The sequence below is a fragment of the Miniopterus schreibersii genome, assembly GCF_964146895.1.
Source record: "Miniopterus schreibersii genome assembly, chromosome: X".
Classification (NCBI taxonomy): Eukaryota; Metazoa; Chordata; class Mammalia; order Chiroptera; family Miniopteridae; genus Miniopterus; species Miniopterus schreibersii.
In genome coordinates, this window is record NC_138104.1 from 6,799,443 (window position 1) to 6,812,916 (window position 13,474).

Genomic DNA, 13,474 nt, shown 5'->3' on the forward strand with positions numbered 1-13,474 from the left:
TTTTTGGCTCCTGCCGCTTTCCTTAGCAACAGCTGAGTCCCTAGGCAAGCAGGGTCTGCTAATGAGTATCTTCCTGCAACCCCACTTACCATTTTCAGAACAATAACATTTGCTTCTCTGAATATAAGTCCATTACAAGAGGAGTCAGAGAAAGCAGCATTGCCCCAGTTACTGAATAAGAATGACTGGGCAGTTCCAAAAACACGGCTGGCACAATGCAGTTCCAGCAGGGAGTTTCATGTTTTCGGACCTCTCAGCTCTCATGGTAACATTCTGTTGTGATGACTGAAGAGAGGGTCCAATTACAGGTTGTTTTTTTCATAGGCTAATGGCTAGACATTAGCCTTGGTTCTTCGTAATTCTTTTTCATCTGCTCAGAATTCCTGCTTTCCATTTCCCAGGGAACAGCTTCATTATGAAGAAGTTCTCTTTGACTCTTCTCTATCTCCTCGACACCAGCAGCACTCACCAACTTCGTTCATTCTTTCTAAGCTGTCTCTCAGATCTTTTCTATTCCAACTGCTCATGCTCAGGCCTCCTTCTGACTCATGGGGTCTGTAGCAACTGGATGTAAGGTTATCCAGCTGCCAAGCTCTCCCCTAGATTTCACTGTTTAGAGCATAGACCTCACTGGGTTATTCCCTTGACAAAAAACTCTGAGAGTGGCTTACAACCCTGAGGGTGAAGTCTAAAATCCTTTGTGTGGCATTCAAAATTCTCTACAAAGTAGCACCCCACCACTCCAACCTACCTTTCCCCTTATTCTATTCTACATACTCTCTGTTGCCACACCTGACTAATACTCTCCCAAATCCCTGTCCTCTCCTGAGCCTCCATGCCTCCCCCTCATGCTGTTCCCTCTATCTGAAACGCACTGTCCTTCATTTTTTTACTCCTTTTCTATGACCCCCTCCAAGGAGAATCATTTTTTCCTTTGTGCTTTGACAGCACTTTCTAGAACCTTCTACAGCACTTAACACAGTACAGTATAGTTATTTACCTGTCAGTCTCCCCAAATAGACTGTGAGCTCCTTGAGGGTAAAGGCCATGTCTCAATTCATCTCTGTATCCCCAGAGTCTAGCACAGTACCTGACACACAATAGGTGCTCAAATGTTTATCGATTAAGTTCACTACTACAGACAACACAGAAAAAATAGCAGTGTGAGAAGCTGTAGCAGTAGCAACCCAGAATACAAATAACACCAAAGGGAGGAAAATGATGCAAGACCTCATCTGAAAGGCACTTGAATCATGGTCAAGTACTTGAAAACAGATGGCTATGACCAGATTCATCATTCCAAGAAAGGTTCATTTCTTCTTTGTTAAAATGGCCAGAAGCTGTTCAATATCTTCTTAGCACATTTGTGCATCTAAAGTGACCCCTAGTGGTCTTAGAGCACATTTGTAATCTCAGATGGCACATTATCGGAAGCCAATTCAATATAATAAACATTTAGAGAGCACTTATTATCTGCCAGGCATTGAGCTAGGCACAGGGCATAGACATGAATTAGACATGGCCCCTGCTGTCAAGGAGCTCAGACTAGTGGGGGAAAACAGACACAACTACAGTGTAATCCCCAAGGATTTTGCAATCCGGGAGAGCTGGGCTCCAATCTGACTTCAGCTCCTTTCTAGCTGTGTAAATTTAGTCAAATTATGTAGCCCAATGAAGCATGATTTTTATCACCTGGAAAATTGGGATAATATCCACCACACAGAGTTGTTGCAAGAATTAAATGAGAAAAACGCATCTCAAGATTTTAAAGAGTGTCTGGTACATCATTAACACAAAGTGGTAGCCCTTGTAACAATATTGTTATTACAAGGCTGATTGAAATAAGTGCTGTAATAAAGATACCCAATGTTAATAAAGATACCCAAGCAATTGGAAGAATGGTCCCAATACAAAAGAAGAGGGCAGAAAAGAGGAGGCACTTGAGCTGTGTCATTTCTTGGGAGTGAAAAAGAATTCCAGGCAGAGAAACAATAAGGGCAAATGCTTAGGGACAGAGAAGTGCAAAATATGCTTGGTAAATGACAGGGAGCCAAATGTGACTGTCACAAACAATGAAAGGATGTAGGAATAGCTAGCTGGCTGGGTCTAACTCACTGAGGATCTGTTGTCCATACAATAGCTGGAGTGATGCTTTTACCCTACAAAATAATCATGTTACTCCTTTGCTTTAAAATCTTACAAGATTTCCCATTGTATTTTAAAAGCCAAACTCAATACCATGTCCTTCAAAACCTGAAAGCAGGGATCCACAAACTACGGCCCATATGCCACATCCAGTACACCTCCTGTTTTTGTGAATAAAGTCTTGTTGGAATACTACCACAGCAACTGATTTATACACTGTCTGTGGGGCTTTCACACTAGAGTTGAGTAATTGAGGCGGAGACCATATGGCCTGCAAAGCCTAAAATATTTACTATCTGCCCCTTTATAGAAGTGTTTGCCAACCCCTGCCCCTATAGAATTTTGCCGGCCTTATTTCCTATCTATGCTTCAATCACTATATTCCAGCCACGTGGTTTTTTTTTGTTTTTTTTTTCTGTTCATTAAAGAGGTCAAGTTTGTTCCTGCCTCAGAACCTTCGCACTTGCTTTCCCTTCTGCCTGGACTGCTCTTCCTCCTGCTCACTGTTTAATTGGCAATACCCTGTCCTTCAGGTAGACTGAGGTTAAATGTAACTTGAGAGAGGGGGGGCGGTGAATTTCCTGACCTCCACCTATAAAATGCATTTGATCCCTAGTCATCATCACAGTACCTTGTTTGTCATCATAACATTCAATATCATCTAAAATTGTCATTTTTACTTGATTACTAGTTTACTGTCTGTCTTCTCCCACTAAAATACAAACTTTATGAGATCAGGGACTTTTTCTATCTTGTTACCACCACTGTACCTCTCGAGATCAGGATCTCAACCTTCACATTTTGGCCCAGATCATTCTCTGTTGTGAGGGGCTACTCTGTGCACTGTAGGGTGTTTAGCAGCACCCTGGGCCTCTACTAACTAGGTGCCAATAGCAGCTTCCTGTCTTCGATTGTGACAACAAAAAATGTCTCCAGACATTGCTAAATGTCCCTTGGGGAGAGGGGCAAAAATCACCCCCATCTGAGAATGATTAAGTTAGAGCTTCAAATAGTGTCTGGCACACAGTTAGTGCTCAATTTATTGAATGAATGACTAAAAGGCACATTCGCAATGCTGTGCTAAGAGCTTTACAGACATTAGCTCACAACAACCCTAGGAGGTGGGTACTAACACACACGAGTTACAAATGTGGACCTTGAGGCTTAAAAAGGGTAAAGGGCTTGCTCAAGATCACAGAATTAGTAAAGGAAGGAGCAAGACCTCAAAATTAATGAGCAGGAACTCCAAGTCAAGTCTAATTCTGCATTAATCTTAAACTTATCATCAGCCTCCTCAAAACTGTGCTAGACAAATTTTGGAGTTGGGAAGTGAAACTTAAATTCCAGTCTCTCTTTACAGAGGCTCAAAAATCCCAAAAAAAGAACAACATGAGTTAACCTAAGACTGTAAGGTAATATATATAATTAAGTGCCAAAATATGCTACAGGACAGGCAAGATGGGGCCAAAGAGCTTGCAAGGCTGGTGAAGTGGATTCAACTTTGTGTGAGTAGGAGGTTTTGTGGGTTTGGGGGAGGAGGGATAAGCGTGAATATTTTGTTTGCTTTGTGTGGAGGGAAGAGAACTGATTCTACTGAAACACTGAGACTCCATTTAAGAATATGATTTTTCCAAAATTCTTACATTTAATCTTGTTTTTCTTAGAATAAGGATGAGTCTTCATTTACAAGCTCTTGAGAAAAGGAAGATGTTTAATCCTTCCAAAATTTACCACCCTCATTTCTTTTCTTTATTTCTTAAATATATCTTTATTGATTTCAGAGAGAGGGAGAGAGACAGACAAACATCGATGATGAGTCATTGATCAGCTGCCCCCTGAACGCCCGACTGGGGATTACGCCCACAACCTGGGCATGTGCCCTGACTAGGTATTGAACTACAATCTCCTGGATTCTAGGTCGATGCTCAACCGCTGAGCCACGCCCGGCTGGGCCCACCCTCATTTCTTGATGAGGTTCCTCTGTCCACCATTTAATTGTCTATATGACGTTGAACTTAGAAATTTTTAAGCCTCTGTTTCCTCACTTATAAAATGGAGCTACTGTGATTAGATAAACGTTTAAAATGCACTTAGCACAATGCCCAGAACATAGTAGGTGCTCAAAAAATGCCCAGTCCTCCCTGAAGTAATAATCAGGGTTATATGAACATTATTTTTTATTATATACAATAGCACAGAAATTGTGAGAAAGGCATATGAATAGTAAAGGGAGATAAAGACAATAAAAACCACATTCAAAGTGTGATTTTAGGCTGGCTGGTCTTTCAAATGTTAAAAGAAAGGCATAATAAAATGAAAAAATGGAGAATGGATTCTGTAAAATGTGAAATACTGTTTTCTCTAATAAACCCTAGACATTCTGGAAGCTCAGTAGCTCTGAGGGTCTATGAAGTTTCAGTCAAATGCAGAACTAAAATCTACAAAGGCTTTAGCAACATAGGCTGCCGTATCCATGGAAACAATGCAGAACTCTTGATACAAGGGAGCTTTCCAATTGAATACGTTAATGAGAGTGCATCTAAAATGAAGACCTCACAATCTCGACCTTGGATTGTCAGGTCAGAGACTGTGCTGATCATAAAGATGAGAAATAATGGTAGTATCTAATATTGATTAGGGTTGAGATAAACAGGACTATCTTACAGGCTGCAGAAGAAAAAATTTAATTCAATCTGGTGATATGGATCAAAAAGCCTTAAACATATGCATATCCTTTGACCAAGCAATTCCACTTCTAGGGATGCATCATAAGGAAATAATCAAACAAATGCACAATGGTGCATGCATTTACAAGTGTTCACATTGTTAATGGTAATAGTAATAGCAAAAGCCTCGAATGCTACTGGTTATAGCAAAATCCTAGAAAAATACAAAAATCCAAAGGTAGAGATTTGGTTAAAGAAATTCTGATACATACAGCCATTAAAGTAACGTGATTTACTAACATAAATGCCCGTGCTATATTACATTTAAAAATCAGTTTACAAGAGTACCTGTATATTGCCCCTTTTTGTTAAAAATGTATAGAATGCACAGCAAGAGGTCTGGAAAGAATCCTTCAAAGTGTTAACAGTGGTTTTTGTTTTTCTTTTGCCTAATTTTCGTTTTTCTGTACTATGTTATTTAGTTTTTAAAAGGAAAACATTAACATTATAGATTTGTCAAAGCTTAAAATTTTCTCATGATTAAAAGAAAAATAACCTGAATTATAATTTAATATTAAAATGAGGGCTCCAATCACTTCTTACCTTATATGCAAGCATGACAGCATGGCAGTGGTGCCACCACCAAATACCCACACAGTAAAAAACACAATCAGAAGAGTGGTGCTGAACATCATTTGCCGCGCGTAAGTGGCAGTATCGCGGATGGCCAAGGCAAATGCCATAGCGCCACGAAGGCCTAGAAGGGAATGGGAGAGGTATTTCTTCAGTAAGTCATTACCAATGTGAACTGCGTAAATTCAGAGAAATAAGGCATTCTCAGAACTTAGAGGGGTGTGAACAAATACATAATATATATCAACATACATAAGTACATACAAATAAATGGAAAAAGAATTAGTAGACGATACTGACAAGCATTGGTCTCTTAACAATTTTTTGAAATTTATTTTTGAATTTACATACAGTAAATTCCACCCTTTTGGGTACACAGTTCCATGAATTTTGACAAATGCATAGAGGTGTGTGACCACTAACATAACCAAGACACAGAGCACTTTCATTACCCACCCCCCGAATTCCTTGATTCAACCTCTTCTCAGTCCAACCTCTCCATCACCCTGCCAAACCCCTGGCAACAGCTCATCTGTTCTCCATTGCTATGCTTTTGTCTTTTTCAGAATGTCATATAAATGGAATCAGATAGTATGTGACCTTTTGAGATTAGCTTCTTTCATTCAGCATAATGCCTCCGAGGTTCATCCATGTTGCTGTATCAACAGTTTGTTCTTTTCAGTGCTAAGTAGTATCCCACAGCATGGATGTACCACAGTCTGCTTATTCATTCCCCCACTGTAACAGACAACTGGGCTATTTCTAGAGTTTGGCAATTATGGATGGAACTGCCATAAACATTCACATACAGGTTTTTGTGCAAAAGCACATAAATATCTATCTTCATGTATGACATCATTTCTGAACTGGGAATTTGGAACCAGAACATGACAATTTTCCCATAGAAGGGAATGGGACACTATAAAATTTTTTCTATTGGAGATTGCACCTTCAATGTTTAAGGGAGTAATACATTACCAGCATAGCATTTCTTGCTAAAATCAAGCTGGTATATGCCTTGTGAGTGGTTTCTTGGAGTGGGGAAAGTTAAAACTTACCAGCAAACATCATCATGTGTTGAAAATTTGATCCAATCTTACTTCTTCTACCCAAATTAAGTAAGAGGGACAAGGGGTAAATATTGGCAGCTCTTCCCAGGAAAATAGCAACCTAAAATTATTATAGGTTAAGGATAATTTCTTTTGACTGTATTAATATTATTTAGACTCTGCATTCAAGACGGTGAAAGACTATCTTAGGAAGCTCAGTTTCTAAGACAGTCTTCCAATTTCTCTCACACAGAGCAGTCAAATGAACTTCGTGCAATGATGAAAATGCTCTCTATCTGTACTGTCCAACATACTGAGTGCTCGAAATGTGGCTAGTGTGATCTAGGAACTGAAATTTTATTTCATTTAAATTAATTTAAATTTAAATAATCACAAGTGGTCAGTTGTTACCAAATTGGACAGTGCAGATCTAACATATAGGAAATTCATGAGATGAAAAGAAATATGTTGAAAAGCAGAGATTCTTTGGTATAAACATAAGATTTATTAACATAATAGGTTAATTCATTTTAATTGTCAGTGTTGGTAGGAGGAAGAGTAACACTGGCTAAACTTGCCCTTGCTTCCTCAGAAAAGGGCAGCTCAAGCTCTTCATCCCACTGACATTTCTGCTCGCCCTGATGTGTTCCTTCAAGTCTATAACTTCCACCCTGCTTCAAAGGGAAGGCTTAATGGTAATTGAGAATGGTTTTAACAAAAAACAAACAAACAATTTTAGTGTCTTTTCCTCCAGTTTGCTATCTGTAGAGATGCCTGCTTTACAATTACAATTTTTATTTCAGGAGTTACAATATAATTTTCACCCTGTTTTCTGAAAGGAATATAAAGGAAAAACTATGATTACAAACAAAACAGCCCTAGCTGGTTTGGCTCAGTGGTTAGAGCATCAGCCTGCAGACTGAAGGGTCCTGAGTTCAATTCTGGCCAATGGCACATACCTTGGTTGCAAGTTCGATCCCCAGCCCAGGTCAGGGCACATGCAGGAGACAACCAATCGATGTGTCTCTCTCGCATCAATGTTTCTCTTTCTCTCTTCTCCCCTCTCTCCATCTCCCTCCCTCCCTCCCTCCCTCCCTCCCTCCCTCCCTCCCTCCCTCCCTCCCTCTCCCCCCCCCCCCCCCCCGCACTGTCTCTGAAAAGCAATGGAAAAAATATCCTCATGTAAAGATTAAAAAAAAAAAAAAGTGGGAGGAAATGGCTAGAGTCTGTAAGACTAAAGGCAAAAAGAACTGCACATAAGCATTATATGCTCATTGATAAGCCTCTATCTTGTTTACACCTCAGTTAATTTGGGTCTTTGTCACATGAAACCAAACCTAGATCCTAACTGACATAGCCAGCAAGAGAACAGCTCTCTCTGGTAAGGGTCAATTTTCATGGTAGGATTTTGCATGGAGAAACTTCAATTCCTAACAGACTCAGAAACCTAGGGAGAATATTTAGCCTTGTTTCCAGTTAAGTGTAGTGGGTCAAGGCATGTGACTGCTCAACAATTTCTCAAACACTAGCAGGATATGAAGTTACCAATCTCATGGGAGTCTTCCAGCTAAGGTTCTTCTCTTATTAATAGGGCTTTATCTGTTTTGCCTGAAGTTCATTCCCAAAAGACTAAGACTCTGTAGAATGGCATTTTAGTAATATCTCACTTTCTAACAGAAATCCTAGAGTTTTAATTTAAAAAGTATTTCTGCTAGTCTCTTTGGCAGAATCTGTATTCTGAGGTGTTTTTTAAAACACTTCTTTTGAAAAATCACTAATTCAAACGTCCTTCTCTCTAACCACATTTTTTTTTTTTTATGTCTCATGTTTATCTATCTCATTCAGATAATTCTTCCATCTCACTGGGACCTCCAGTTTAAAGATTCTGCTACTTTCCCCTTAGTCAGTCCTTTCCCTGCTTCACTTCCCTTCTTAACCACATCTTAATAATAGTCTCCAATACCTAACATTCATTTTGCCTCTTTCTGTGCTTTCTTTGCATCCACCTGACAAAACTCCAAACCGAGATGGACCCAACTATCTCTTTCCTCCATGCTTACAGCTAAGTACTCCAGGATGAAGTCATATAACAGGGCAGACTGATTCTACTGCTAATATCTATTTCTCAGACTGAAATGAGTCCCTAATACTGCTCAGCAATCCTACAGCATTTCTTTGGTCAATTCACTGTCCCATTCTCTACAACAACTATTTCTCGATCTTCTCCTTAAAACCCCTGTCACCTGTGGAAACCAGCCTCCAAGATGGTCCTCAAAGATGCCTGCCTGCAACTATTCACAGCCTTGTGAAGCCCCCACTCATACTGCACTAGGGTTCACCTGTGTCCAACAGAATACGCCAGAAGGGATGATGCTTTACCATTTCCAAGTTTAGGTTATAAAAGGCACTTTGGCTTCCATCTTGGGGCTCTTTCAGCTCACTCCCTCTGGGGGAAGCAATGCTGTGAACTGCCCCATGGAAATGTTCACGTGGAGAACTGAAGCCTCTAGCTAACAGTCATGTGAGTGAATTTGGGGTGGATTTTTCAGCCCATCAAATCTGCAGAGAGTACAGTCCCAGCATGATTGCGACCTCATGAGAGATCCTTGAGCCTGAAGAGCCCAGTGAAGCTACTTCTGGTATCCTGACTCTCAGAAACTGTATGAGATAATGCATGACTGTTGTTGCTTTAAGCTGCTAAATTTGAGGATAATTTGTTACATAACAAATAACTGATAGGCCACCTGCTCCTATCTCACTTCCAGCAGATAATCACTTTACAGATTAAAATAGAGATTATCAGTCAGGAACACCATCTTGCAAATGCGCCTTCATCTCTACATAACCTATCTTCTCCTGGAACCATGGTGGAGTTATGCCTTCTCCCAGTGAAGGCCAATGCTCCCCCGCACCCATGCTCTGGATTTCACCTCCTCCTGTCTTCTCATGAGGTTGGCGATACTGATGGCTCCCTTTCATGTACTCAGCTTCTCCCTTTCAAGTGGATTTTAAAGACTCAATGAGAGAGAGAGAGAAGGGGATAAAGGGAGAAAGGGGGAGAAAGAGAGAGGGAGGGGAGAGACAGAGAGAGAGAGAGAGAAGGAGGGAGGGGAGAGAAGGAGGGAGGAGAGAGAAGGAGCCTCCTTCAGCCTTTCACCAACTTTCATCTACTGCCCTGGCATAGACTGTACCGCTCCCCAGTATCTACTCTCTCTTTCTTCCCTTAATAATAGAGGACAAACAGTTTATCTTTAGGAATTTGCAGAATGGTAGGAAACATACTTCTGTCATTTCAATTTATCAGTATTATCTGTGCAATAAACAGAAATGAAAATAGAATAAATAAAACAGAAAAAAAGAGTTAAAATCCTTACTTGTACTCAGAGGAAAATTTTATATATTTAAATGTATTTTTATCAACTGCTCCTCCAGAAAACACATAAGAACCTCAATTTAAAAAAAAAAAAAAAGTTTGTAAAATAGAGCACATAGTAAAGGATACAAATGCTCCTACTACAAATGTTGGGTTAAAGACATGGTTCTGGAAGGTGAACAGTGTCAGTCCCATGTAGGAGAAGATGAAATTCTCTGCCAAGAAATTGAGAAGCTCAAACAACTGAAACGAAATGTTAAAAGGTTAGTCCGGTAAATAAATTAAGTTACATAATTTGAAAACATGAGTATTACTAAGACAATAAAACAGACACTTCACATATGTAAAGTTCATGTATATCCCCCAAAATATGTGATTCAAGGGGAAGCAGGTGTAATGATGACATTTCCAATCCCAGAGAAAAAGCGAGAAAAGTTGCCTCTCACTTTCCCCAATCAGCTTCCCTTCTCCAATCCCCATACCTAGTCATTCTAGTCTTCCTCCAAACCTGGACAATTTTTCTTTTGGAATGTTCCTTGTTGTCCCTGGCACTACCTTCACCTACCTTTCATCACTTCCCATCCATAATGCTACAAAAGGACCCTAACTGGTATCCCTGTCATCCATCTACACACCCCCACCCAATGAATCTCTCTAAATATGGCAATTTCATAGACACCTCCCTCTTCACAGGCTGTAAGATTCAGCTCAGATTCTTTTGTCCTGGCATCAAGTGCTTCATGACAACTCTCATATCGCTGCCTTGCTGTGTGATTTCACTTTTTACATGGGTCCTGGCCTTCATTTAAGGAGTAAGGGCTTATGCATTATTGCCTTGTGCTCTGTACCCTGCCCAGCTGCCTGCCCACTCCCACCTCTTCACACCACTGCCTCGTCAAGTGTTATTAACAGAGTAGGGACACAAGACTTGATGAATGAATGAATTTAAGGCCCTTGAAACCCAGCATCCCTCTGTCCATCTACCATTGCTCTTTAACATGAACCCTCTGCTCCACAAAACAGGGTATTGGTTAAGTCACAACATGGGCTCAGGAGTCAAAATGCCTTCTCCACTTGCTAGCTACATGGCTCTGGGCAAGTTAGTTAATCTTTTATATTGGTGTTGCCTTATTACTGAAAAATGGGAATAAAAATGAAAATAAATAAGCTTATATTTAATTTAAATGGCTTAATATACTAGTTTTATTATGTATTTGTTTAATGATAATAGCTAAACTCTATCCAGGTTTTACTATGTGCCCCATAGTATGCTAAGGATTTTACATGCATTATCTTGTTTTAATCTCACAACTACTCTGTGAGGTAGGTACTATTATTATCCTCATTTTCAAGATGACAAAACGGAAGCACAGAGAAGTTATGTAACTTGCCCCCAGTCGCACAGCCAGCAAGTAGTGGAACTAGGATCGAGAACACTACAGTGACTCCTGAGTCTCCACTTTAATCTACACCAGAGTTTGGCAAAATTTTCCTGTGAAGGGCAAGAGAGTAAATATTTGAGGCTGCCCTGGCCAGCGTGGCTCAGTGGTTAGAGTGTCAGCCTGAAGACCAGAGGGTCACAGGTTCGATTCTCAGTCAAGGGCGCATGCCTGGATTGCAGGTTCGATACCCAGCCCTGGTCAGGATGTGTGAGGGTGGCAACCAATGTCTCACATCCATGTTTCTCTCTCTCTCCTCCTCCTCCCTCCTTTCCACTCTCTCTAAAAAAATCAGTGGAAAAAATATCCTTGGGTGAGGATTAACAAAAAAATAATAATAAAAAATAAAATATTTGAGGCTTTGTGGGTCTCATGGTCCCTGTCACAACCACTCAGTTCTGCCAACGTAGCACAGAAGCAGCTACAGACTATACATTAAAAGATGGATGTGCCAATAAAACTGTTGATGGACACTGAAATCAGAATTTCATAGAGCTTTCATGTATAGCAAATTATTACTCTTTTGATTTATTTTTGACCACTCAGAAATGTAAAAACCATCCTTAGCTCACACAGCTCACAGGGAAGCTTAGCTGACATTTGTCAACCCCTGCTCTGCAGTGCACTGCCTTCCATTTGAGAACGTTAGCTGCCTTTTAATTTCTGCCTTTACTGGTTCTGTTTCCTCTAGGCTTTTCTGAATCCTGCCCAGCTTCCTAGCCTCACCACTTCCTCTATAATAGCTTTGCAGAGCCTCAAGCCTCAAACCATTTCGCCCCCTTCTCTGAACTCCAGTATGATATATAATCTGAAACCTATAACCAGAAGTTCCGTTAGTCTGTTGTTGTTTTTTCATGTACACAAGCCTTGTATCACCAGTAAGACTAGATACTCCTACCTTGTTTTTTTTTTATTCCCCACCTCACTGCCTAGAAAAATGCCAACCCCTCCCAACCAGTTGATTATCTTCTCTATAGTTATTTCACTGAATTAATTTGTAAAAGGGATTTGTAGCCCCAATGTATATCTTTGGAAGAAAAAGCCTAATTTCTTTAGAGGGGTTGGGCCAAAAGCATATGTCATATGCTAAATTTGTGGCACCAGAAGTACTGTTGCTCCTGCTTTGTCATGAGTCCTTTTCAGGCTAATCTCAAGTGTTCTAATCATTTGGCAAAATTTAAACCTTCTATTTCTTGATGCAATCATAATCAAGTATGCATCTGTGTCTATTCCAGACTTTACATATTGTTCAAGTCTTTGCCCCATATACCTCACACGACTAGAAAATGCTATGCCTATTTCCTTTATAATTCCCTTCAGGTACCCTGCACAACTGATCATTCAGTGCCGTATGAAGCCCAACCCCTGATGTTTTCATATTCCAGGGAATTCAGCACCATCCAAGTGCCTGAAGGATGTTAATCTTCTCTGTATCACCCAGCAGTAGATCTAGTCAGATTAGAAGTTAAACTTACCAATATCATACAACAGTAGTTCTAGTCAGACCTGAGTGAGCTTCTAAAACATTCCTCTTAAAAGTCATTATATTAGGAAAACAGGACAGAAAGCTAACTGACACAACCGCAATAGCCTCTGGCTATTCTGCTCACCTACCCCTACCCTAAAAGCTGTCACACCTCAACCTGCCAATTCCATCTATTTCTGCAGTCAAAGAAAGAGGAGCTGGAATGAGTAGACATCATTTAGATGTGATCAAGGATTACTTTTTCAGTGTGAAAACACTTCTGTTTCACTACAGGGAGGAAAAGTTTATTCACAAACTATAAAGTGTCTCTTACCTGTTTAGTTCTATGCTGAGACTCCGTGGACAAATTATTGTATGTATAATGGGCCTGTGTAATGCCACAGAACAACACTGCAACCACTCCTGTAATGACAAAGAGTTCCAAGTTCATGTGAAAGGAGAGTCCCGACTTTTCCACTGAGGCTCTTATTTTACTAAAGTAGATTATATGCTTAGTGTTGACTTTTCAGTTGTGACTTACTTTGAGATGTGCCACTTCCATTGAAAATCTTTTTTACATTCTAAAGTGACAGCATAAATCCCAAGCCTAATAAGAGTGCTCAAATACTAGAGTTGGTCTACTAGTAGAAAAAAATTACTGGCACAGTAACTCTCATTAAGGGTTTACAATCAAAAGGAGAAAG

General features: G+C 40.1%; 1 protein-coding gene across 2 annotated transcripts in view; it reads right to left on the reverse strand.

Moving 5' to 3' along the window:
* The window catches only part of SLC9A6 (solute carrier family 9 member A6), a 49,998-nt gene that overhangs the window by 14,089 nt on the left and 22,435 nt on the right, over positions 1-13,474 (reverse strand). Inside the window, exons 9-13 of one of the 2 annotated variants that reach the window (XM_081125629.1) lie at positions 13,105-13,193; positions 9,996-10,109; positions 6,503-6,614; positions 5,415-5,568; positions 1,001-1,090 (exon numbers count right to left, since the gene is read on the reverse strand). In XM_081125629.1, the coding sequence (XP_080981755.1) occupies positions 1,001-1,090; positions 5,415-5,568; positions 6,503-6,614; positions 9,996-10,109; positions 13,105-13,193 (559 nt within the window). The remainder of the gene's footprint in view (positions 1-1,000; positions 1,091-5,414; positions 5,569-6,502; positions 6,615-9,995; positions 10,110-13,104; positions 13,194-13,474) is intronic. The other variant, XM_081125628.1, reaches the window with a different exon arrangement.